Source organism: Populus trichocarpa, chromosome 15, assembly GCF_000002775.5.
Source record: "Populus trichocarpa isolate Nisqually-1 chromosome 15, P.trichocarpa_v4.1, whole genome shotgun sequence".
Taxonomy (NCBI): domain Eukaryota; kingdom Viridiplantae; phylum Streptophyta; class Magnoliopsida; order Malpighiales; family Salicaceae; genus Populus; species Populus trichocarpa.
The window spans coordinates 14725660-14750523 of NC_037299.2; the positions used below are offsets into that span (position 1 = coordinate 14725660).

The 24864-nt window shown below is 35.8% G+C and overlaps 5 protein-coding genes across 20 annotated transcripts; 4 read left to right on the forward strand and 1 right to left on the reverse strand.

Moving 5' to 3' along the window:
• The first annotated feature begins 1540 nt into the window (after positions 1 to 1540).
• Positions 1541 to 7412, forward strand: LOC7454489 (methyl-CpG-binding domain-containing protein 13). Of its 8 annotated transcripts, none has more exons than XM_052447604.1 (7): positions 1541 to 2009; positions 3215 to 3340; positions 3445 to 3540; positions 3771 to 3917; positions 4990 to 5650; positions 5987 to 7015; positions 7097 to 7412. In XM_052447604.1, the coding sequence occupies exons 1-7, from the start codon at positions 1926 to 1928 to the stop codon at positions 7195 to 7197; spliced, it is 2244 nt and encodes a 747-aa protein (XP_052303564.1). In that variant the 5' UTR covers positions 1541 to 1925; the 3' UTR covers positions 7198 to 7412. The 8 variants fall into 8 exon arrangements, with proteins under 8 accessions (XP_052303564.1, XP_024442472.1, XP_024442469.1 ...); XM_052447605.1 differs by having other exon boundaries at positions 1557 to 2009; positions 4990 to 5292; positions 5458 to 5650; positions 5987 to 7412; XM_024586701.2 differs by having other exon boundaries at positions 1555 to 2009; positions 3215 to 3307; positions 5987 to 7412.
• A 742-nt stretch (positions 7413 to 8154) lies between these two features.
• LOC7474029 (uncharacterized) lies at positions 8155 to 10535 on the forward strand. 2 transcript variants are annotated; one of them, XM_024585997.2, is made up of 3 exons: positions 8155 to 8569; positions 8700 to 8922; positions 10230 to 10535. In XM_024585997.2, exons 1-3 carry the CDS (start codon positions 8384 to 8386, stop codon positions 10286 to 10288), a joined length of 468 nt encoding a protein of 155 aa, XP_024441765.1. In that variant the 5' UTR covers positions 8155 to 8383; the 3' UTR covers positions 10289 to 10535. The 2 variants fall into 2 exon arrangements, with proteins under 2 accessions (XP_024441765.1, XP_002321897.1); XM_002321861.3 differs by having other exon boundaries at positions 8177 to 8542.
• Positions 10536 to 10999: 464 nt separating this feature from the next.
• LOC7454491 (uncharacterized) lies at positions 11000 to 13915 on the reverse strand. Of its 2 annotated transcripts, none has more exons than XM_024585996.2 (7): positions 13751 to 13915; positions 12915 to 13119; positions 12652 to 12792; positions 12114 to 12222; positions 11922 to 11983; positions 11718 to 11821; positions 11000 to 11589 (listed from the first exon to the last, which is right to left on the reverse strand). In XM_024585996.2, the coding sequence occupies exons 2-7, from the start codon at positions 13005 to 13007 to the stop codon at positions 11484 to 11486; spliced, it is 615 nt and encodes a 204-aa protein (XP_024441764.1). In that variant the 5' UTR covers positions 13008 to 13119; positions 13751 to 13915; the 3' UTR covers positions 11000 to 11483. The 2 variants fall into 2 exon arrangements, with proteins under 2 accessions (XP_024441764.1, XP_024441763.1); XM_024585995.2 differs by having other exon boundaries at positions 11000 to 11607.
• A 513-nt stretch (positions 13916 to 14428) lies between these two features.
• LOC7474030 (protein phosphatase inhibitor 2) lies at positions 14429 to 17206 on the forward strand. The gene is made up of 5 exons (XM_002321862.4): positions 14429 to 14570; positions 14836 to 14874; positions 15289 to 15401; positions 15744 to 15920; positions 16700 to 17206. The coding sequence occupies exons 2-5, from the start codon at positions 14870 to 14872 to the stop codon at positions 16936 to 16938; spliced, it is 534 nt and encodes a 177-aa protein (XP_002321898.1). The 5' UTR covers positions 14429 to 14570; positions 14836 to 14869; the 3' UTR covers positions 16939 to 17206.
• A 475-nt stretch (positions 17207 to 17681) lies between these two features.
• Positions 17682 to 24613, forward strand: LOC7454492 (uncharacterized). Of its 7 annotated transcripts, none has more exons than XM_052447608.1 (6): positions 17682 to 18371; positions 19357 to 19406; positions 19564 to 19731; positions 20123 to 22961; positions 23848 to 23995; positions 24128 to 24613. In XM_052447608.1, exon 1 carries the CDS (start codon positions 17746 to 17748, stop codon positions 18361 to 18363), a length of 618 nt encoding a protein of 205 aa, XP_052303568.1. In that variant the 5' UTR covers positions 17682 to 17745; the 3' UTR covers positions 18364 to 18371; positions 19357 to 19406; positions 19564 to 19731; positions 20123 to 22961; positions 23848 to 23995; positions 24128 to 24613. The 7 variants fall into 7 exon arrangements, with proteins under 7 accessions (XP_052303568.1, XP_052303566.1, XP_024442350.1 ...); XM_052447606.1 differs by having other exon boundaries at positions 23848 to 23951; XM_024586582.2 differs by having other exon boundaries at positions 20167 to 22961; positions 23848 to 23951.
• Positions 24614 to 24864: the final 251 nt, after the last annotated feature.

Consider the following 24864-nt stretch of genomic DNA (forward strand, 5'->3'; position numbering starts at 1 on the left):
TATATTTTTTAATAATTAAGATAGATCCTTTTTTTAATCTTGTTTTAAACCCTTCATTCGAAAACCTTATTAACTATTGTATTTGTATGGAAATTTTGGTCATTTACAAAGTGAAATTGTGTTTTTTTTTCATTGAAAATTAAAATTACATTTTATTTTTGGATAATTTTAGAAGCACACCCTTTCAATATACTTTCACCATAATTATTAAACCCAACATAATTTGATGGGTCAACTCTAAACTCGATCAACTTGACCCTTGACTTGAATTATTTTTTAAAAAAAATCAATACAGAATTAACTTAATTTGACTTGAAAAGTCAATTTACAATCCTAATGACTCGATTAAAATCTGATTTGATTTTTAAAAAATTATTATTTTTAAAACAATATTGTTTTTATTTTTAATAAAACGATATTATTTTGATTAATCCAGGCTAATTTAAATTAAAATATGTAACTTATAACCCAAATTCTGAGGTATATAAGGTGACAAGCCGGGTTTATCAATTTTGCCTTTTACACTGTTATGATCATGGTGATAAATTATGGAAGTGGTAGCTAAGCTTTGTTACAACCCTCTCTCACTTGGAAAGCTGTCCTTCCCCTAACCTCAAGCCCGCAGGCCCAAAACATGTAGGTAAATACCAAAGGCCTGAAGCACATCTTCAGGCCCGAATTTAATTACTTGAGGCCCATTAATAAAGCTCATATTGAGTTTATCCAAAACCCTAAACATCTCAACTCAACAAGGCTAAAGGATCATGTGAAAGTCTTCAATACCATCTTGAAGTCTTGCTAGTGGCAAGCTTGATTGCTAGCCGAAACTAGATTCCTATAGGGTTTTTGATCATCCGTTCAAAAAAAATATTGTTTTAAAACTCGGACGGAATTATCTCGAGATCTAGATATTATTTTGAGTTAAAAACATAAAAAACTTTGGATTAATTTAATAATATGATCGATCTAATCAACACCTAATAAATATATCACTAATTTTTTCATTAAAAGAATTTAGTTTTGATTTAAAAAAAAAAATTATTAAATCAACTGGAATCAAACATCTTAATCAAAAATAAATATAAAAATCAAGTTTTAAAACCATGAAAAAGACAAGGAAATGGATAAGATTAACGGTAATACTTCCAACAAACAAATCCAAGAAGACCATGGAGTCGTACAACGTTGCAAGAAGCATCATACTCCAGAATCTTAATCAGATGAGCAAAATAGTAGAAGAAAAACAAAAGTCCACACTCAGCATGTAAAGTAATCCATAAAAATCATACACTAACAGAGTATTTGTAGCTTAAAATCCTTTATAGTTAATCAAAATCAATTAATTAATGTTTATAGTTTCAAAATAAATCAAATAATCATTTGGTCAGCATAAACCATCATGGATTTGGTAAGTTCGTCTTTGTCGATTTTTTTCATCTTTTTTCTATTTTCATTTCTCAGAAACAGGATAAAATAGATAATAAAACAAAAAAGAATGCACCATTAACTAAATAAAAATTTCTATTATAACTAAATTTCTTTTCAATTGGATTTTTTTTATAAAAAACCAATCAAATTCAAATCCGAGATGTAAATGTGAGAAACTGGTGTGTTACCTACTGTAACACATCAAGACTGGTTAAGATACCGAGGACAGTAGACGAAACAAATACTAATACTGTGATGGGAGCGACAAGTTTCATGCTTATGTTGTATGGTCAAATAAGAACACTAGAAGTTTGGCAACACGTGGGATCCTGCACACACTCATTTTGTCCTGAATTTTCCCATATCTTCCTTCTTCTCAAGACCCTTGACTCTCAGAAAAACAAAGCAGTTATCTATTTAGTACAAGAAAAAGGGTGGTGGTTGTGGTTTTCTCAGTTGCCGGTGATCACTGCCGGGACAAGACAACGGTGGACGAGATGGGGGATCCTAAATCCGATGACTGGTTGCCAGAAGGTTGGAGGGTAGAAGTTAAAGTGAGAAATAGCGGTAAAAAAGATAAGGTAATTGGTAACTGTTTAATTTTATCTAGTCTTTTGTTAACTCAAGATTTGGTCTTTCTGTGTTGGCTTTTTCTGTTTTAGATATGTAGCTCTGGGTAAAGTTAAGATCTTTGCTTTGTTGTTGATGAAGAAATGACCCTTTTGGTTTTGCTGTCCTTTGTTTTTGGATCTTTAGGGTTTTTGGATTTTGTTGGTGAGCTTTGTGTAGAAGTAATAGAAGTGAATTTATGTTTTTTTTTTCTTTTAATTTTTGTTGAGGTAAGTTAATTTTTAGCTGATGCGGTAATTGGTAATGTCCAGTACTGTGTAGGAATGGAAAGTTTGGAGTTGAAGTTTGGATATTATGAGATGCATGCCCATTTGCTGTGCGTCTAGAAATTGGTTTGTAAATTTGTGAATGAAAGATTCAAACTTGAGCTGTGTTAAGTGAGATGAAGAACAGATTCAGCAAAGTGAAGTTCTTTTGTGTTGTTGGATTGTGATACCATGAAGCATTACAGTAAATTTATTTTCATGTTGTGACATGAAAATGAATTTTGAACTTTCCAAAAAGTAAATAGTTGTTGATTCTATTAGATAGGGCCTTGGACCAATAGCCATTTTCCATGGCTTCGTTTCGCTTTTGCTCCCTTGAGTGGAAGCTGGAAAATAGAAAGAATATATAATTCATGGCTGCATTAGGGTTTCTTTCTTTCTTCTTTAATGATTTTGGAAAGCCATTTACAATGAATACGATAAGTTTGCACATTTTAATTGTTCGGTTTTACAGAAGATGTTTATTTGATTGTATCAAATTAATCAGAAGTATGGAGTATGTGAAGCCACCAAAATGATTCCTGGATCCAGTTGCTAAAGACTTGCTATTGCTTTGCTTAGCTCCCCAATATTCGCTACTCCTTGTTGAAATGAAAGGGTATTCTCTAGAGTAATGCTAAAAGTCTTTGGGTTACAACATCTTAAATTGTGATGGCTTTTTATTTGTTAACTAGTGCCACTTGGCAAAGTTTTCTTATGCGAGCTTCACTCGCCTCTTATTTAATGGAGGCATGACCATGTCTTTCAAGATACGATTCTGCTTGTCTTTGATTATCAGTTGAAAGTTACTTAAAGTAAGAGTGCAGCAATAAAAAGATGTTAAATGAAGTAAAAACTTTAAATCATCTTTCAGCTGAAAATCTTATCTTAAATCATTGTATTTATTGCAGTTTTATTTTCCTCCCACGGGTGGATTCAGATTCAACTCCAAGATTGAGGTATCTCGCTATCTCAACGGAAGCCATCCTAAATCTGAAGAAAAGGTAGGAAGCAATGACCAGTGGTCCTCAAACAAGGTCTGAGGAAGCATGCTGCTCTTTTGGGCCTTTTTTTTTGTTCTATTTTTCTTGGTTATATTATCAATTTATTGGAAAAAGCTTTTAATGATCAAGCAATCTAGGTTGTAATCGAGAAGACTGTACCAGAAGGGTTACCTCTGGGATGGACCAAGGAAATCAAAGTAACAAAGAAAGGTGGCAGAATCAGAAGAGACCCGGTATGGAACCTGTACTTCCTCTTATGGCAAAACTTCTTCATGAGCTCCTTAGTCCCAAATATGAACATCATCCCATATCCACAATTCTCTCAAATCTTGTTTCCAGAAATACTTGTTTGTCACGTTAACTTCAATTTGCATGCTACTCATGCTCTAAAGTTAATGAGTTGCTAATATAGCTCAGCCTCTAGGGATTCATATATTATTTAACTTGACCTTATTTTCTGCAGTTTTACACTGACCCTGTAAGTGGATGTGTTTTCCGCTCCATGAAGGAAGCACATCGCTACATTGAAAGTGGTGTGGTAGGAAGGCTGGCATTCAAGCGAAACCGCAAAGACAACTATGTTGTAGAGTTGAAAGATGATAAAACCTGTGTGGGTGCATCAATAACTAGCTTCTATTCTCACACCTTTATATATTTGGTTAATCAGATATTTTCTTTAATTTCACCCTCCAACCGTTTCCTTATATAGTTTTATGTAGTAATTAATTTTTTTTTGGTTAGTTTGGTCAATCTCTCTTTTGGTCAGTTCAGTCCTAGGATGGCCTGTCCATCTGAGATTTGTCAAAATGTCCAATCTGCGACCAACCAGGATAATGAAAATACACACAACCATAATGAGACGCTTTTATTGGTAAAAAAAGTGTTATTTATTTACTCATCTTGACACTTATTTAACCACCGTTACTCGTCTCCAAAATTGGAATACTCTTTTGGTATGTGGGTTAGGCAATCTCATCTAGCTCTACTATCTTTCTTTCAACGTGTAAATAGTTGATTGGAATTAAAAACGCCTTACCCTTCCCCATTTTCCTTTATAAGACTAAGTCAAGAAATCTAGTAGCACCAACCTTTTGCCTCCGACAGTAGAGTACTCCTTTGGAGTCTAACTGCTTGTTCAAGTAGCTCTATCCCCTTCATATGCATGTGTGTATGTCTAAATAGCATAAAAACAGAAAACAACCTTATTTTTAATTTATCCACCTTTTCTTGCGTCTAAAAAGTTATTGTGCTTCTGTAGTGTCAAAGTGTATTAGTTTGCAGGTAACCCCAATCTTCCACCCTTTAGATGCTCAATTATCTGCTTAGCAAGAGGAAGATTTCAGTGTGGTCTCAAGGTTGAGGCGTTTAGGTACCACTTAAGCACCATTTGTGTTCTTTTGAAAAGTGATGGTCTGCAAGTAGTTTTGTGCTTCTGCTTTCTAATCATGTTTGAACAGATCCACTTTGTATGTTCTTACTTCTGAAACTGACACTAAGGCACAAGCTACTTTGTTGCGCATGACATCTTGCACTGATTAGTGCTTTTAGCAACATTGATGATTGTCTAACTTTATTTTCTGGTGCTCCTTAATTGGGGTGCCAATTGAAACTATTGATTGGATTAAATTTGGTAATCTTCAATTTGTTAACTTTTTTTAGTACATTTCCTTTTTCTCTTGTAGTCACCAGCTGTAGCCGAGAAACAAGATTTGGAAGTCAATGAAACACCGAGTCCAGTTACAGGTGACCAGAGCTTGAAGGCATGTGAAATTGCAAAACATGAACAGATACTCAATTCGGCCTCTACAGGAGAGTGCATAATTGTCTCTGAACATACTTCTGATCAGTATGAGTCAGTAGCCAAGAAACAAAAGTTGGAAGTCAACCGAACACAAAGTTCAATTATAAGTGACCATAGCTTGAAGTCATGCAAAATAGCTAAAGATGAACAGACACTTAGCTTGGCCTCTGCAGGAGAATACACAGCTGTCTCTGAGCATGCTTCTGATAAGTGTGTCTCTGTAGCCAAGAAACAAAAATTGGAAGTCAGTGGAATGCCAAGTCCAATTATAAGTGACCGGACCTGGAAGTCATGTGTAATTGCTAAAGATGAACACATACATGATTCAGCTTCTAGAGGAGAATGCAAGGCTGTCTCTGAGCATACTTCTGATCAGTGTGTGTCTGCAACTAAGAAACAACAATTGACAGTTGACAGAAATCCAAGTTCAATTATAAGTGACCAGAGCTTGAAGTCGTGTGAAATTTCTAAGGACAAACAGATACTTCCTTCAGCCTCTACAGGAGAATGCACAGCTGTCTCCAAGCATACTCTTATCCAGTGTATGTTCATAAATTCCTATCCTTGCCAAGAAAAATTTGTGTAGCTGCTTTCTTACAATTTTTTTATCCTTCTTGCTTTTTTTCTCATTGCTTCTTTCTATAAAGAGGTGAGTGTAAGACGATGGAAGGGATGAGGTTGGGAAAATAGTTCTACTTTTGAGTACTTGATAGTTATTTATAAGAGGAGTTGGATGTGTAACTTGACAAATTGCCGGAGGATGTGCAATTTCTACAGGATTCCTGAGTGGGGTTTTGTTGGGTGAATTTCTGGGGGTTATTACTCTGAATCTGCATGCTAAGACCTTGTGATCAGTATGAGTTTTCTTAATGATGCAGGTGGAGTAGGAGCTGAATCAAGCAGCTCAGAATTTCCTGAGGCTAAGGGTTCCAACCGAACAGAAGAGAAGTGTGATTTTGTTAGGACTTCATTTGTTGAAGATCCTTCACGTGGTGTTCCAGAGGATAAACTACTATTGGAAGTTGGGGAGACAAGAAAGGAAATTAAAAGGGCTGGATTAAGAAAATCCAAGAATAAAAATGATATCAACCTTCCTCGTCGGGCCTCAAAGCGTCTTGCTGGCATTCCACTAGCTCCAACGCCAGAACTGAAGGCAATAACTCGAGTTCGTCGAGCTGCAGTTGAACCAGGTAATGAGATAATTGCTAGTACAAGTGAGCAGGCTTCCTGTGGTGAGCTTGACACTGAGCTGAATACAAAGAATGCATTTGACACCTCCAAAAGCACAGAAAGGCCAGTGGAGTCAAATGAAAGCAAGCATGGTATTGTGGATATGGAGCATGCTGGAAAGGCAGGATCAGGAAAGGAGAGGAACGAGAAGCATGAATGTGCTGTTATTTCATCTCCTGGTAAACTCGCTTCTGCAGAACATGGTGGAAAGATTGAAACTGCCAATAATAGTGGTGAGAAGCCAGGACTGCCTTTTGGCCTGCCACTCGAGGAGTTATGGCAAGATCCATGCATTGCCTTTGCAATAAAAACTCTCACTGGCGCTCCTGTTGATTCCGATAGCATTAAAGTGTCACCAGGTTCAAGCAATAATGAATTTGTGGGCATGGCTGTTTTGGATGAGCATGCTGGGAAGGAAGACATTGGGAATAATGGAAATCTGTTTATTCCAGAACATGCTAGAGGGGTTGAAACTAGCAGCAAGGCTGACGAGAAGCCAGTATCTCCTCTCAACTTGCCTTTTGCTGATGCGTGGTCAGACCCCTGCATTGAATTTGCAATAAAAACTCTCACAGGTGCCATTCCACTGGACTTTGATGTGATTCAGGATTGCCTTCCACAGCAAGCTGGCTCTTTGCAACAGCAACAGAGTAGTGGCTTCACCTTGCCAAATGTAGGTGAGTTTTGCCAAGCTGAATTTTTGTGCCAGCAATTTGGCACTTCAGAGAAGCCTTCATTTAATCAAGCAGCTATGGTAGGGCCTGCATTGCCGCACACTAAACATGCTAATTTAGGATACTCAGCTGGACCTAGTCGACGCCTGCATAGCGAAGAAAGAAGCAATAAACGTAGAAGATAAGCAGTCCCCTTGTTTTGATTCAATTGTACAGATCGGAAAACTTTTCTGGATGTGATTATAATTTTCAGAACAAGATCATCCAAAGTTCTCTTGTTAGGTGTACCAATTCACTCTTGTACTAATGTAGTTGTAATCAAATTTTAACTCAATAACTGCTGTAACTGTTAGAAATTTTCAAGTTTAGTTACCCTCTGTGGGATTGTTGTTGCTTGTAATCATCTTAGTTCTTAGCCACCAAATGGTGTTTCACATGCAGAAGTGGCAGGCCGCATTACCCAACAAACTCTAAGTCTGTTCTAACAATGCTTTGGGTATGATTAACTTAACTCTAAGCCTGTACTAATTTCGAAGTAGTTTGCCTGCATTTTTGAAATAAGCATGAGAGCTCGTTAGCAATCTGAGCCACTGTTCAAAAACCAAAAGAGGAGGTCCAGACATGTTTCCAATAATCCATGTTGCAGTTGCTGCCTTTCCTGGAAACAAAGATAAAGGGTACGCTGACTACAGTCTACGGAAGTCCAGGTTGAAATAACAGCCATGAATATACTGAATTTAAGTCCTCTTGTGCCGAAGAAGCATTGGAGAACCCCACATTCAGTAAATTTAAACTTCTCATATAGGTTGATCAACACTTGATAAAATAAGCTTGTGTAATCATTTATTCTAAAAAACATGAGTGGTGTACATAAAATTAAAATTGCATAATTACTCTTGAATGGAGGTGATAATTTATTTTTAGTAATTTTGTAGGTTGTATTTAGTTAATATTTTAAAACATAAACATCAAAAACGTATTTAGTTAGATAAATAATAATAAAAATATAAAATAAATCTTTTTTGAAATATTTTTGGAGTGAATTTCAAAATAATAAGTACATGTATTTATTTTCATTGTCTCTTTTTTTTTTTCCTGAAACAATAATCAAATGATCTATTTATGAAAGGGTTGGAAAAGTAAATTTTATTATTGTGTACTTAAGTTGATCCGAAAATACTACTGAGGTACTTAAATGTGTTTATAAATATAAAACCTTAAATAAATGAAAAGAAAAGAACCGCCAAAACCCATCCAACTTGCCGCCAATTCGTTGCTGGTATAAACCCGATTTCTTTTTGTTGTCCGCAACTTGTTTGATGAAATTTCTCACAGCGAGAAAGAACCCAAACTAAAAGCAAAAACAAGAAAATGCAAATCCAAGTGAAGTGTAGCTGTGGAGCAGAGAATTGTCGAGAATGGGTAGTAGTTGAATTACAAGGCACAGTTGAACTTAACCCTTCTTTTTTTCAAACCCACCTCCAAAACCTCCAAATTGGCCAACTTTGCAGACTTTCCTCTTCTTCTCAGGTTCACATTAAAAAACATTTCAGAAAAGTTTTTGTCTTTTCACTTTCTTTTGATTCTGCAAGTGATTTTTTTATCTGGGTTTGGTTTTTTTAGTGCAAGAATCTAACAGTTTTAAGTAAGTGATTTTATGATTCGAGTTTTTGTTGTTTTGGTGCAGGAAAGCTTTACTTTCACTGTTGGGTATCATGAGTTGACAGGGTCTAAAGTGACCTTGAAGAAGCCATTGTTGGTTTTGAAGAAAGTTAAACGCTTTATGGATGTGGATCAGAGTGATGACAACAACAAGGGTGACTTACCGTCATCTAAGGTTGAGTTGGATGTTATTGGGATTATCAGGCATAAGATTTTGTTTAAGACAAGACCCAAGGCATTAATATCCAGTAAGTTAATATAAGAACATGTTGCTGTTTTATGGTTTGCTCATGTTAATGCTCGAAAAAGGAAGTGGGGATTGCTTGAATGGAAAAAATGTGTGGAAGGGTGCTTGTTATTACATTTTCATGGCCTTTTGGATTCTTTGTCTTGTTGAAATCTGTCGAATTTGCTGCAATTGAAGCTTAGATCATGAGCTAATTATAGGTGGGTTTGTGAGATTCCAATGGAAAGGGGAAGTAGCAGTACTTTTTACCATGGATAATCATTTTATTTGAGCATTTGATGTTTTACTTATGGTGCATGCTTGTGGATTTTGTTGGAGTCTGTCTGAGAAATGACTCAGAATCTGGTTGAGAGGTATTGTGCTTTGAGCTATTTCATTCTGTGTGTATCTAACTTTGAGGTGCCTGTTGACTAGCCTATTCTTTCTGTTTGTGTAGCTGTATATCTTGGTTCATTTCTTAAACTTCAGGACATCACAAGTTTCCCTTGATCTTGTTTTTCAAGTTCTTTTCGTTTCGAACGAATTAATGATCATGTTTTTCTAGACATTTCTACTTGGTTTTAGCTTACTTTTAAATGCGCTCATTTCTTTTTTGTCCTTCCAATTTGCCAAAGAACTAGTTGTATTAGGCTATTGGCATATTCTTTCTTATTGTCAATACAATAACTTTCTGGGGTTATCATCCCATGATCCCAACTTTTGCCATTCATTGATTTCAAAATTCGATCTAATTGCTGCCTTTTCCTCTCTTCCCTTTTTTTTGTCCTACAGAAGTGTGAACTTAAAAAACATTGATCTTTTGTTTTTTATAATAGACTGAATTGTAATCAATATAATCTGTTCTAGATTCAAAATAGACAAGGAAAGGAAGTCTAAGAGTAAGTTGAAATTGCTGCTGGGCTCTTTTTTTGGCTCTTTTACAGCTCTTGAGAATTCGTTGCCAGCCTAGATGAGCTGACGAGCAGTAGCTAGGATTTTGGCTAATTTGTTTGATGTGGCTGATTTGGGGTAATTGTGACTCTGAAAATGAGTGGCTGTATTTATCTTTATGGTTGTTTTGAAGAAAATTATTATTCCTGAATTATATTACGTACCTCCCTCTGCCTGAATGAGTCTGTCTGCTGATTTTTTGGTAAATATCTGTTGTCCTGTTGATTTTGTTGATACCTCTTCTGTTCTTTTGCCTTTCCTTTTGGAACTTATTGTATGGTTGTTCTATCTTCAAGATATTTGTTCATCTTCATATAACTATTCCGCTGCACAAACTTGACATTTCTTCTTCCTCCTTCTGTCTTTCGTTCCCCTTAGAACTGCAACCGTTGGTGAAGGAAAGAGTCAGAGCTGCAGGTCATGCTGTTCCAAACTAATCGGCAAGCAAGCATACATGTCCATTTGCAGACTCGCCAAGTTTAAGCAAGACGCTATTTTGGTTAACTGTGTAATTGTTCATGAAAGAAAACCAGCTTAGAATGTAGATTTTTATCCTTCATTGCTTATTCATCTCAAGTCTTTTCTATCAGGATGAAACTCTGAATGTCTGATATATGAATGTAACCTTATATCTGAATTCCAATACATAAGTTTTCAGCATTATAAGAACTAAGACATTCTTGAGGTTAGCGTTTTCTGAATATAAGATCCCTCCGGCGTACTCAGCCCTCCTGCCTGGATTAATCAGGACAGGGAAAATGGGAATATCATGCATGCAAAAACCATGGCTGGTGCCTTGTGGGACAGCCTTCCCTTCTTCAACCCACGACCAATATTAGCTTTTGTTTTTCGAATTCCATATTTCAATGCCGCTGATTTTCTTGAACTCAATTTTTAGCATTTATTTTGCTCAAACAAAATAGCGAAACAAAATCTGTCAAGGTTACCTTGGCCAAGTGTCGAGCAGAACCGTGGAACTTATTAATATGCTACTCATGAGTGCCATCTCTTTTTGACAGCTCACTGTGTAATGCTAGACTTTCCTCATTGATTAATGGCTGATTTCATTATAAATATAAAATAAAAATAGGAAAATAAAACAAAGAAAGAATCTCGCATCTCTTGTAAGCTTCATCTTACTCCCATCATGAAAAAACAAGAGAAACTCCTTAGGATTGAATAGAACTAGGCAACTAGGCACACATTCTATAAATTTGCATCTCTTAAAAACATCTTGTGGGTCTCAACTGATGAAACAACAATCAGAATTCTTTGATAAATAGAGCAAATGATATCTTGAACTCCTCTAATATCATTGAATGAGAAATTAATGCACCTCAGCAATTTTAAAATTTGGTAGTAAAAACATTTCAAGTGGCAAATGTAGTAACATATCACGCCAGCAACCTTGGTCACTCCAGCAGATATGGAGTGTTCTCCCTCCTCTGACTTGCTCCATTGCAGTACAAGAGTAGAAGTATAGTATACTGAGCATAAATGAGAAGGCTGTGCTGCGGCAGGGGAGGGGAGGTTGAAAAATGGATTGACTTCTTCATGTAGACTCAAAGGTAATCCCTGTTTATTTACAGCTGCTACAAAACACAGGGCAAACAACTGCATCGGACACAGTCTCTAAGCACCAGGGCCTGTTACACCTGCACGAGCTCTTAACATCTCAGTTCTCTTGCTTCGTTCCATTACCTCCAAGAGCCACTCTACACTTTCTTTGATCCCCATACTGCAATCAAATATCAATCTGTGATGTGGTGTTTAGATGCTGAGATTGGTTGTCAGATTTCAACATACTATTTTCTGAGCCTCTATTGTTCAGGCAGAAATGAACCTAAAGTTCTAGCATGTACTTACCCATCATATGCTGAAACAGCTTCAAACATGTAAACCCTTTCATCCAACTTCTTAAGGTCTAGATATCGATCAACCTCATCTGCCGATACAGAATCAGGAAGATCCTGCCATAAAATTTATGTCTAAGAAACAAAAACTTACATTTTGCTTAATTATATGCAAGATCAACAAGCAATATGACAATAGAGGCACAGTAGGTCATACCTGCTTGTTTGCTAATATCAAAAGAGGGGCTCCCTGCAATTCATCATGCCTAAGAACTTTTTCTGTTAAAACAAGTTCAAGGTTTTAGTGCATCATTCTATTACCAATAGTAAGCTCTTCATTAAGATTAAAACTGTGGCCATATAATACATCAGCACATTTTCCCCATTTTAACCATAGAATGTCACTTACCCAACTCAGATTTTGCATCTTCAAAACGGGATGGGCAAGCAGCATCAATTACATATATCAAAGCATGTGCCTCATCATAATATTTTTCCCAAATTGAGCGAAGACCAGGCTGGCAAGAGAAATGTGTAGAGATACTTCAAACATTGAGCATGTTGCATATACAGTGTAACACATCATATAAAACCAAAAACCAAAGAATATAATCACTCTTCTAATTGAAATCTCACGTTATGTATAGCCTGTTTCTCACATAAAAATTGTAGTAACACCTAGACAGAGCTTATGCATAATTTTCTTTTAATTAACAACAATAAGCATGACATAATATATAACCTGGAGTATTTTTATGATACATAAGACCAAGAATTTAAAATCTGATTCAAAGCCTGTTGTTCAGCAGAGTGCCTCCATTGCAATGGAATTGGCACAACCACAAAGATGTAAAAAACACTTAAGCCTTGCCAAGCAACAGAAAACCCAACCTGTGTAGATTTTAGACAGTTTCAGAAAGTTGATAATTTTTTATCAATTTACATACCTGACCTCCTAGATCCCAAAACAACAGTTTTGAATTTTCCACTTCAATACGACCAATATTAAGTCCAACAGTTGGGACAATTCGATCAGGAGGGAGGCCTTCCAAGTTTGAGTATACTGACTTCAGTTTCTCCAGCAATGTCTACCAATTCACAAACAAAACTTGACAATAAGTGAACTCTCTGGCAGCTATAGATAAATGAAGAGAGCAATTCTGTAAAGCTTATGATGGATTCAACTATCAAGGCAAAAGAAAAGCATTACCGTCTTCCCAGCCTTGTCGATCCCAAGAATGAGCACATGAAGCTCTGTCTTACTAAACATATACTTCCAAAGGCCATAAAACAACGAGAACATCTCTGTGTTGTCTAATCTTATCAATCAGTTGTTCCTTCCAACATTCAAGTCTTAGAAGGAACAAACTTCACAATTCTAAATAGATTCCTCTCCTGATCGTTGATTAACAATCCTGAAATACAATGAGAAACAATCCACATTACAGAGAATTCCAACTCAATCTACTTTATCCACATACCGTATCCCTCTGTATATTCACTAATAATTTGATTTAGGTTTCTAACACCACTAAAAGTTATTGAACGCATAATCAAACTCACTGTTAACAAACACGAAATTCGGCAGGCAATTAACCTTTCCACTAACCACTCTCCATATGCTCATATTGGCAACTAACACTCCCCTAATCTCTGCACATGCTATCATTGCAATTGTCACAAAAAGTGGCAATCTAATCAAATCAAATCACATTCCCGTTTTCTTTTTATTACATAACTAAAAATCTTAACTTCCATATTCAAAAACCAGAAAGATAGATTAAAATCACGATCTGGATTTGAAAACACTAATAAGAAACTGAATCACATGTAAATCTCAAGTTCCCACCTCAAAAACCATCAAAGTAAAAGTGACCCAAAATCAAAATTGAGCACAAGCTTGAAAATTGAGAGAAACCCAGTTGCTTTTTAGCATTGAAAATCATAAAAACTTGACAAAAAAAAAAAAGCAAAACATTTTCTTTTAAATAAAATATGTTATGGAAAAAATCAAAGGCACATGCATGTAAGAGTAAGGAGTCTTACAGTTTGGTGACAATTGAAAGAGAATAATAATAAAGAGTAGTAGTTGCTGATGCTCTGCTCTTCTCCTGCTCAAATCTACATGTGATTTCAGAGCTTCTTTCACTCTTTTTTATTTTATTTTTTGTTAGGTAATTTATTTATTTATTTATATATTCAATAATCTTAGGTTATGTTTGGATGGTTTTAAAGAAGGGATCATCAAAATCGATAAAAATAGAAGTTCTTCTGTTTAATAAGCTGTAGCTTAACTGACATTAATGAATTTTTTTTAAGTGATCTAGAATTTGAATATATTTTTTTGATATTTTTTTTTTAAAAAAGGTTAATGTTACTTTATAAATTTTATCATATTAAACTCTTTACTTTGAGTTGAATTTAATAAATTCCTTCATTTATAATTAAATCTCAAATCCATTACTCATTATTTTTGGATCCACTAATCTAGATCTCAATCTAAATCAGGTTTTATAATAAATCAAATGGCAGTTTACGCTTAATAAATTTATTTAATAAATTTATGATCTATTTAAAATATATTTTGATTTAAAAAAAATTTAAAACTATACTATTTTTATTTTTTAAAAAAAATAAAATATTTTAAATTTAACTAGAAAACCCGTGTTTAATTACTTTTGTTTTTCTCGATGCTTCCTTTCTTTCTACTTGTCCAAATTCCAAACACGCCGTTAAAGGTATGAAAGGGTAGTTTTGGAAACAGCAGGAGAGTTAAGAGATGATAAAAAAAACAAAGTAAAAGCCAAAACGAGCAATCAAAAAAATTGATAGCAAAACGAAAGTCAGCAGAACATTTCACAAACAGGTACCGATCTATCTTCTCTTTCTCTCGTTTTTCTTTTTATAATCACTTTATTACTTTCTATAGTATTTATCTCCTTATTTTATTGATTGATTACCATTAAATTTACATAAATGATGCACAATCTGTCATTTTTTCTAAACCCAGAAAGAAATTTTGAATTTTTTGTTTATTCTTTTAATTCTAATGATCTGTTTTATTATTTAAGTGTATGTTTAATCTGATTTTATCAATAATTTGACAAATTTCTTTGTCTTTGTTGAATCAGGTCAATCTGCAGCTGTTTCGTAGCCGCCAAAAAGATGAAGTGATTTTTTCAGTTTCCTTTTGTTTGCATTCTTGCATGCTAGTATTCTTAATTATCTTTAATAAACAAAAAATGGGTTTTCTTTTCTTTAGTTATCTATGGATGTTTGTATTATGATTGTAATGCTAGGAATCAGCACGTTCTTATTTAAAGAAAAATGGGTTTTGGGTTTTCTCCTTAATGATTATAGAATATAGTTTATGGAAGTTGTTTATGTAGAGTATTATTATTGGTGGGTTCTTTGTAAATTCCTGTATTTTGATTGCTCGAGTGAGAAATTGGGTTTTCCTGTTTGTTTTTTTCTTAATGATTTATACCGTCTTTGCAGTGTAGTTTACATCTATGTTTTTATTTAGTCGTGAGTTGTTGTAAGATTTGTATTCATGTTGTTCATATGTATTGGGGTGATAACAGGGGAGTAAAATGGAACGAGGATAATCTTGGGGAAATTGAAGCAAATAAGCCTGTGAGGCAGAAAATCACCGAACCCAAGACCCCGTATCACCCCATGATTGATGTCGATGATGGTATGTTGATCTCTTTTTTTTTTTGCAATACTGGTATTTACTTAGCATTTGAATGTCCATCAATAGTACAGTAGTGTTTTGCAGGTGTTAACTCTCAAGAGTACCTATATGATGGAGTCAAGCCTTTATGATTTGAGTTTTGTCTAGTATTTCCCAAATTTTGGTTTGAGTTTTCTTTTTGATTACTGGATACTGCATAAAGGTTTTTTCACTAAATTTGCTGCTTTAAAAGATTGGATAGAATTCCTTATATGCTCTTCAATTTTTGTAGGTAAAATATGCCATCTTCCTAGACACTAACCGAAGTTTCCATGCTGTTTTTTTTTTTTTCCCCTATTGTAGATTCTCTTTCTCCAAGGGGGGGCAGCTTTAATGAGGTTATTGAGGATGCAATGCGTGCAGAAGATCTGCGGTCTGCATTGGATATTATGGCATCCTCAAGTAGAAACCCAGCTAAACGATCTAGTGGCTGGACATCATCCGAGGATGAGGCTGATCCTATGGAACAAGATGAAGAAGGTCCATCATTGCATCTTTGCTCTTAAGTTTAAGTTGAAGTTTTTTTACTTTAAACTTAAACCCATAGATTGCATGGACAACCATACAATCTTTGAATCAACTTTGTATTATTGCTTTCACTATTGTACTGGCATGCCATTATCCAGTTTTGATCACATGAAAGTGGGACTCTGTGAGAGAATTCGGAGAAGTCTGTTTCTTCTGCATTTTTTCCATGAAGTGACTGCTCTGAATGCTTGGCCCTGCTCCCTTGTGGTTGCAACTTGTGAGAATTTAGCATTGCACCAATCATTTTTATCATGTATATTAATTTCATGGGAAGGGATCTTTGAAGAAACAGAAGGTATCGGGTGCTTTTTGATCTTCTATTCTCCCTCATAATCTTTTGTTTAACAGACATAAATTTTTAGACTCCATCAATCATCTCATCAGCAACTGAAGGATGTACATGTAGCTCACACATGAATTCTCTTTAGTTAGGGTTTCACCTTCACCATTGTATATAGCTATGATTTTCTTTGAAGTTTAAATGTCCTTGATTCTTGTGCTTGCGGGTAGGGTTGTTTGCACTTTTTCCTTGTGCAAAATTGTTGCCATCTTTTTGGCTCTCTTAGTATGTGTATTTCTGTAAATGCCTCTCCTTGCTCAAGATTACCGATCTCTCAAAATCATTGCCATCTTTTCTTTCTTTCCCTCTAATGTAGTTTTAATAGTTCTGCTTTCATCAGTTCATTTCCCAGCATGATTTTGATGGACTTTCTTTGTTCCTCCACTGTCAGATTCTGAAACGGATAGAAGTTCAAGTTTTAGGGAGCTTAGACGAGCACATTATGATGAGTTTCGGAAAGTGAAGGAACTAAGGCGGAAGGGTTCTTTCCTAGAGGACGAAGATGATGAGGAGAATGGTGCTGAGAAGGAGGGCACTTCATCATTAACTGCTGGTGTGAGAGATATAGAGATTGAAGAAGGTGCTGCAACTTCACATAAAAATTCTTCACCTCCAGCTAATGGGGTTTAGAGGCTATCAAACCAATCTGACACTTGAGAGGCTGACAGTTTTGGCACTTTCATGGTATTTTGTTAGAAAACAATATGTATCTTACCTTCGCTCAAGAACAAAGATGTAACCTTTCCTGATTTGTATGTTTTCATGTGTGATTTTACTTGAAATTTGTAAATAGATTTTGAGCCTTGCATTGTCAATTGTCATGAGACAACTTTTTTGTTGCAGCTGCACCCTTGTTCTCCTCCAATGGAAATAAACATGTGTTTTCTTTTATGGATAATTGAATCTTTTGTAGCTGTTGGCTATGGTTTTACTTGGTGTATATTATCTTGCAAAGTGCATAGGATGAGCTCAACTGACCATTTTTCTGCTGTTTATGAGAAGGTCAGAGTTGCCCTAATCTTTTTGATGGCAAGCTTTGCACGACATTGCTTTTATAGAAGTTATTATGAGATGGCAAGTAGAAGATTGCGAGAAACAAAGTTTTGTGGCTGAAAATTCAGCAAAGTGAAAACTGAGTTTTAGTATTTGAAGTACTCGTGTTTCGGTGATCAAACACTTTTCTCTCGCAACTCAGAGTAACCTATGGTAACGTGAGGTCCCATGTTAGGGTTCGCTTTTGATAGAAGGTTGGACTGTATGGTAACGTTAGGTCCCAATTGTCATTGCAATTGGAAGCTGCTTATGGGTCGTGCATTTTGCTTACTTTGTTCACTTCCTCACTCAATCCAGTCCACACACTCTTCCTGATAGATATCCCTTGATGTACTATACAACTTAAAAACAAGAATCAAAAGACAAAGCATACAGCAGAAAACAATGGGGACCGAAACCCCTTCAATGTCCTCTCTAGCCTCACGAATATGCAATCACATGGCCTCCATCTTTGCCAAACCCACTGGCCCCCACCCACCACCCTTGGACCTCATGATCACCACTCTCACTTCCACGGCAGCCCAAAATGGTCGTGTCTTCCTCTATGGGGTTGGTAGGGAGGGCCTGATGCTCAAGGCTCTATGCATGAGGCTGGCTCACCTTGGCATCTCTACCCACTTTGTCTTTGACATGACAACCCCACCAATCACTTCAAATGACCTCCTCATAGCCTCTGCTGGACCTGGAGGATTCTCTACTGTTGATGCTTTATGCTCACTCGCAAGATCGTACGGTGCTACAGTGTTGTTGTTGACGGCTCAGCCTGAGACAGGATCCTGTGTGAAGCATGCTAGTGTGGTTTGCTATGTGCCAGCACAGACCATGGCTGATGATAAGGGTGATGGCGATGGCGGGGAGGAGAAATCTAGGCCTTTAATGCCTATGGGAAGTGTTTTTGAGGGGGCCTTGTTTGTGTTCTTTGAGATGGTTGTTTACAAGTTAGGTGAGGCTTTAGGACAGAGCCCTGAGGTCATTCGATCTCGCCATACCAACCTTGAATGAAAAAAATTGTATGTTCTTGTTTTTTTTTGGATGGTAAATTGTGTGTTTGGGATCGAATGTTTTGTAATTTAAGAAATTACAGCATAATGAATGTTGTAGAAGTTTGCTTCCCTGTTTACTATCATCTAGTCCTTTTCATATGCCTTTTATTTCTCTTTGTTTCGAGACTGCTAGTTTGTTTTTGGGGCGTAAGCAGAAGAGCTAAGAACCCTTTAGTTTATACTGCAAAACAAATACAATCATACAAGTGGAAAAGGGGGATCTTGTTAGCTTGGATTGCACTTGCTATGGAAGGAAGACATTGAGCCAGTCAAGAGCTCGACTTCCTTGTAATCGCAGCAGGGACACACAGTGCAATACAAGGGTTTCCATGGTTAGACCAGGTCCCAGCCCAATTAGAACACCCCACTTCAAGCCCTTCCCTGTAGTGGCCTAGCCTTCCATGACAGATCTCTCCCTCATCTCATCAAATACAAGGAATACACACAGGCACTTGCTACATTCCTATACTCACATAGTGTGTGCCTAGCAACACCAAGTTTCTCTTCTTTCAACCCAAGTTTCGATTCTACCTCGTCGAGAATTGCTCGCCCTCCTGCATGTACAGCCCAAAATAACGAGTTCCAATCACTTGAACCACCACCAATTGGGGTAAAAACTTATTGTAGAGCCGCATCAACGTTAATGGTTATCAGTTTATGCGCATCCTCTGATAAATGGATCGATAGCTCCATTTCGCCAACATGGTCCTCGATTGCCTGCACCGAGTCAAGAATCGTAACCTGTGCCGCAGAAACGAGTTGCAATATAGGCTTTTCTATCAACGTATCAGGATCTGAGCCTATGATTGCTGCTCCATCACCAAAAAGTGCTTGTCCGACGAGGCAACCCACCTTAACTTCATTAGGAGAATGAAAGGCATTACTATTTATTCTTATTTAGTATCTTCATTATTGCTTTTGAGGATTGATATTGTTTTATTTATTCTTACAGGGTTTCTTTCCAGCAATTTTGTAGGCACTCCAAAATCTCCATCTGTTGAGGTTATTTCTGCGCCTTTGTTTGTTTTTGTGGGGCGGTCTCTCTTTTTGGAGGTTCTTCGTGAATGCCAATACGCAAAGCTTTAAATTATTTGCTCATAAACAGTTTCTGAGTCGAGGCATTTTCTCAAAGCTTATATATATGTGCTGCCAAATGCAGCAAAATCACGTCAGTCTTACCTTTCTCCGTGAAGAGTTGATCCGCCTCCCATGCCGGATTATGGATTAGATCCTATCATCTCTTCAAAGTCATCGTCGTGTTTACGGAGCTGTACATGGAAACTTTCCATTAAAATGGGCGCGCATGCCTCTCAGTCACTTCTTCAAGGTTAGAGATGTGCATGAAAACCTCACTCTGAATTGTTGCTTCCAAACAATTTGTTCTTTTCATAGTATTTTGAAAAAAATTAATTTTTATTTTATTTTAAATTAGTATTTTTTAATATTTTCATATCATTTTAATATATTCACATCAAAATTAATTTTTAAAAAATAAAAAAATTATACTACACTTAACACGACATTAGCCGGACATCATCCACCCCTCTACAGTCTTACATGTTTTCATTAAAAAAAACAAAAAAAACAAAACGGATTAATGAGGAATGTTGTTTAGACCGAAGATAATTTTAAATTATTCATGTTTTTATAAAAAATAATAATAATTGCCTTTACTTTAATTCAGAAAACATGTTACTAATAAAATAAAATAAAATCAGGAACATTTCTTTCTTTCTCTGTATTTCAATCCTTGACGTGGCAGACCGACCCCTGCTGCTTGCTGCTCCTGTCATGTTCGCCGATGATCACGAGGTCAGCAGTCAATTCAAGTGGATTGCCAGATGGATATCACCACATGGCAGTATGCGATTAGCGCAGGCATCGAGCCCCACGTGCACGGGGGTTTTCCATCACGTGGCCTTGTAATAGCCAGGGAAAAAATCAAAGAGCATGGACTTTGCAGGCTTGTGTCTCTGCTGGCTCAACATACGATGAAGGTCGTCTTGATTAAACTCTCTTCACGCACGCCACTAGAAAGAAAGCCCAGTGAATTACTCTATATTTTGCTCTGCACGTTACTACCCCTTTCAATCCCTATTTCACTAACCTATTCTTTGAAGCCAAAATTGTTAAAGATCATGGGTTGGAAAAATCAGCTAAAATCAATCCCAAAAAAATACGTTATTTTAAGTCTTTTTCTTAAAAAAAAATAAATTAATTAAATTTTAATCAAATCTAACCATGTTAACTTCCACATGATCTAACATTCAAAATTCAGCTCAACAAGTTGATCCCAATACTAGAACAAAATTGAGATTGTGATCAAATTCTACAAATGTTACGTCATTAAACGATCTCCTTCTAATTTTTCGAATAAAACACAATTAAAAAAAATAAAAATATTTTTTTTTTAACTGGGTTGGACCCGATTCAATGCTTTGGACCGGACCCGCGTCGGCCGGAATAGTTGAGAGTGAAACTCTCCATTGTACAAAAACACAGCAGGAAGAAGCATGAAAACATTGCTCTAGTAGAACCTACGGTTAAACCTCATTTTTAATGGGTCCCATAAGCCAAATCACAGCTACTACTTACAACCAAACATTATATTATTGAGTTTAAAAAACAAAAACAGCTGCTGCAGAGCCAAACGCCTTCGTTGAATCGACATTCAAAGAGAGGTCCAATTAATTATTAATTATATATATATATTTTTGTCTATATAGAGTGGAATGGCTCTTCTCTAATTTTTAATCCTCGTTCCACTTTCTTAATGTTTGAATCTTAAATGTTGTAATGTAAATGTCAAATCTTGATTATTGTAGTGTTCTTTAAAAATTAGGGTAATATTGCCCAGTGCCATGATATTCTTCAAATTTCAAGATTTGTTTGCCAATTTGGACTTAGTTTAGGAGACAATCTTTTCTTTGATATTTCTTTATTTTAACTTATTTTTAATTCCCTTCCATTTTTTTACCCCCCCCCCCCTAATTTATAAAATTCAACTTTCTAGCCATCAAGATCCATACATACGTATTCCTAATTTCAAGTATTCTTCATTTGAAATACTTCCTATATACACACACATAATAATTAATTATATATATTTTTATTTTACATAAGATTATCGAGATAATTCGAGTCTCAACAAATATGATTTTCTCATCAATAATAATAATAATAATAATAATAATAATAATAATAATGTAATTGAGAAATACTAGTCGTAGTATATCTAAAATCATGCATGGTGGACTACCCATGAAAGGAAAATCAATGGAGCGTACAAATAAATTCTTGTAAACCAGGAAATTATAAAGTCAACATCTCAGAGTTTGACCACTAGAAGGAGGAGGAGGGCACAAATGTAAATTAGAAGAGAAAACAAGGGTCATAACATAAACACAAAACAAAAAAATCAAACCCACCGGGAGCATAACCTAAAACTCCAATGTTAGATTTTTATGCGAAAGGATTCTTTCTTGTCCCCCGAAAATATCTTTCTTTATCGGTTCCAACCTTTGATCTTTTGGCCCTCATGAGATATTTTCGCTTACAGGCCCCCCTATTCCACCCACCTCCTCGACTACCCTAAAACCAACCGTACTCTCTCTCCCTGTCTCTCTCTCTTAAACAAATATTAATAATTCATCTAACCCTAGTTTTCAGATAATTACATATTGAATTTGAAGTTTTTTTTTTTTTTACTCGAGAGCATCAAATAAAAAATTTTATTTAATTATTTATTAATTAAATACCATATTATTTTGAAAGGATATTTTTTTATATAAAAAACCTTCAATTTAAATGGAGGTAAAACCAATATAATTATGCAAGTAAACATATTCATATATTTTTTTAATTAAATAGAACATAAAATTCACATACTAAATTAAGAAAATGTGAAAAAGTTTATACTAAAAAAATAATTATGAAGGTAAACCTCAAATACAATTAAAGAAACAAAATCTATAACATGATATGTGCTTCATTAAAATTAAAATTAATTGGGGTTTGGATCTCATAGAATTCTATGAGTTAAAACTTGAAGAATACATACAGGGAAAAGGAATAAAAATAAAATAAAATACACGTGTTCATTTAGGAAAGCGAGTACAAACTTTGAGTACTCTCGTGTCAACAAGCGTAGCCACAAGGAGAGTTCTTAAAGAATAAACAAAACCACCCTAAACAACGAGCTCTATATATCTAGGCATGAAACCATTGGCGAAACCCCAAAAATCACTTGAAAATTGCAACAACAGCAAGAAAAAGCCCTACCCATAAATCCTTTTCCCGGCCGCTGATCCCAACAAGCTGAATTTTCCGGTGGCATGGACCCTAACATCTCCAACAACAGCAACAAAAGCAACAAAACTGAACATAACTGGACAAACGAGGAACACCTGCACTTCTTGCAATCAATGGAGGCATCGTTTGTCCGTACAATGCTTGAAAACAATGGCCCTCTCCTTCGTCTGGACCGGTACTTGCCGGACAGTTCAGAGTCAACTCTTGATTTGAAATCTCAGAGAAAGAAGAAACATGGCACCCCAGGTAAAAATAACAACACCCCCTTGTTTGTTAACTGCACCCGAGGTGCATTTCGGCAATTGCCCTTTGTGGATTTTAAGGATCTTGATCAATGTTAATCATGATTTGTTTTTCTTGTTTAGCTTAACTACTGGTGTAATCTTGACTTTCTTGTTAAGGATGTTTTCTGTGTTCTTTGTTGGAGTTGATGATCATTGATCAAGCATGCTTGGCTCCATATCATGTTAATTTTGTATGATTTCATGTTGTGTTAGAAAATGAGAGTTTCTTAATTAATTAGGTAAATACTTGGATTAATTTATGTCTTAATGGTGGAATGTAAACAATGGGGATGGTCATGAAAGTGGTAAAAGAAGGACTTGAACTTGAATGATTTCAAAAGAAAATACTTCATCCGATTAAGCCGATAAACATTGATTTGGTTAATTACTAAAAAATGGAAAAGGTAAATAACAACAACGGATTTTCCGTTGCTAAATCTGTTGTTGATATATATTGAAAAGATTCTATACAAATATTTCGCTGCTAATCCGTTGTTAAATCAAGAAATGAACTGTCCCGATGCTAAAATCTTATGCTAATAGCCATTTTTTAGCGGTGGTTTGTAAGAAACTCTGAAATCAAAAGAAAATGTTGTTTGGTAGGAGAGAAAGGGGGGAGATTTTTGAGAGATATTAATTGAAATGGTATAATTAGGGCGTAGAAAAGTAATTCGTTAGCTGAAGGTGGAAAATGTGGTTTCACAAATGGTCCAAAACAAGGAAAATGTATCGAATATGCCTTGGAAGATTTTTGTTGGGATGGTAGATTCATTGATAACTACTTGTTATGTTCTTTTTATGCACTTTTGGTGAGTTGATTTTATTGTACATGTATATATTGGGTTCAGATGTTGTTGGTGCATCAAGAACAAGAATGGAGGGTAGAGTTGATAAGAGATCAACAAGGAGATTTTCTTCCCACCATAAGCATTATGATCCTTCACAAGATCAGGTTGGTGACACCCAATTTCTAGCACGAGAAGAGAGCAATTAATGGTATTTTGCTTGCACAGTGTTTGACTATTTGATCATGTGATCGGATGGATAGAAATGATTTCACCCTGGCCCCACTTAAGTTTAATGTTCTTATGACCATCATGTTGATGAGTTATCTCTGTGTCCCTACAGGTGGTCCCACAGGCTGATATCAGAACGAATGACAAAGATGAAAGAGACCTTCCTAATGTAGCAGTTGCACCGCCACCCATGGCTCCAGCCAGCTGATGAAAAAAGATTCTTCCTGTAGTAGTGGCCTCTTTTCTTTTCCCTGTCATGGTTTTTTCTCTCCTTTTACCAGTAGCGGCTTGTTGTAATGTTGGTGTAGCATTAATGCATGATTTGTGAGACATTATCATGTTATTAATTAGGGCCATTTCATGATTAATTAGAACAAAGGTCGCTTCATATATATATATATATATATATATATATGATTATGGGCGCGTCAATATCCCTGGCAACCTCTAGGATTTTGACAAATCTCTTGACTTTTTGTTTTAGATTCTTGATTTAGTCGTTTAGAACGCAAAGTAGATATTTTATGGCTGGACAGAGATTGTTTTTAGGCAGTTAATTAAATATAAATATATATATATATATGTGCAATTTTCTCTCCTTTGAGTTTTAATAGACATACTTTTACAGTAAAGGATGGGGAGTGGAGATAAAAGGGGATGGAGACAGGCGACAAGGAGAGTGATATCAATCCTCGATATCTTATTCCAACCTTATCTTTATGATAGAGTTGGTTGCTTAATCTTTTCATAAAATAATTCACGTCTAGCTAGCTGAGAACATTGCACCTTAATTGTTAGCTAGCTAGCTAGCTACTATATCTTGGGGTCGCATGATGCAGTGAATTGATC

Bases quoted from the DNA above. Each gene is read 5' to 3' on its own strand.
- LOC7474030 (XM_002321862.4), top strand. The intron at 15,402-15,743 runs GTATGTTGATCT...CCCCTATTGTAG, and splicing joins CATGATTGATGTCGATGATG to ATTCTCTTTCTCCAAGGGGG. The intron at 15,921-16,699 runs GTCCATCATTGC...CTCCACTGTCAG, and splicing joins TATGGAACAAGATGAAGAAG to ATTCTGAAACGGATAGAAGT.
- LOC7454491 (XM_024585995.2), bottom strand. From the start codon at position 13,007: ATGTTCTCGTTGTTTTATGGCCTTTGGAAGTATATGTTTAGTAAGACA. The intron at 12,223-12,651 runs GTATGTAAATTG...TTCTCTTGCCAG, and splicing joins TTTGGGATCTAGGAGGTCAG to CCTGGTCTTCGCTCAATTTG. The intron at 11,822-11,921 runs GTATGACCTACT...ATTTTATGGCAG, and splicing joins TGATATTAGCAAACAAGCAG to GATCTTCCTGATTCTGTATC.
- LOC7474029 (XM_024585997.2), top strand. From the start codon at position 8,384: ATGCAAATCCAAGTGAAGTGTAGCTGTGGAGCAGAGAATTGTCGAGAA. The intron at 8,570-8,699 runs GTTTTTGTCTTT...GTTTTGGTGCAG, and splicing joins TTAAAAAACATTTCAGAAAA to GAAAGCTTTACTTTCACTGT. The intron at 8,923-10,229 runs GTAAGTTAATAT...CGTTCCCCTTAG, and splicing joins ACCCAAGGCATTAATATCCA to AACTGCAACCGTTGGTGAAG.
- LOC7454489 (XM_002321860.4), top strand. From the start codon at position 1,926: ATGGGGGATCCTAAATCCGATGACTGGTTGCCAGAAGGTTGGAGGGTA. The intron at 3,341-3,444 runs GTCTGAGGAAGC...CAAGCAATCTAG, and splicing joins ACCAGTGGTCCTCAAACAAG to GTTGTAATCGAGAAGACTGT. The intron at 5,651-5,986 runs GTATGTTCATAA...TTAATGATGCAG, and splicing joins CAAGCATACTCTTATCCAGT to GTGGAGTAGGAGCTGAATCA.
- LOC7454492 (XM_052447608.1), top strand. From the start codon at position 17,746: ATGGGGACCGAAACCCCTTCAATGTCCTCTCTAGCCTCACGAATATGC.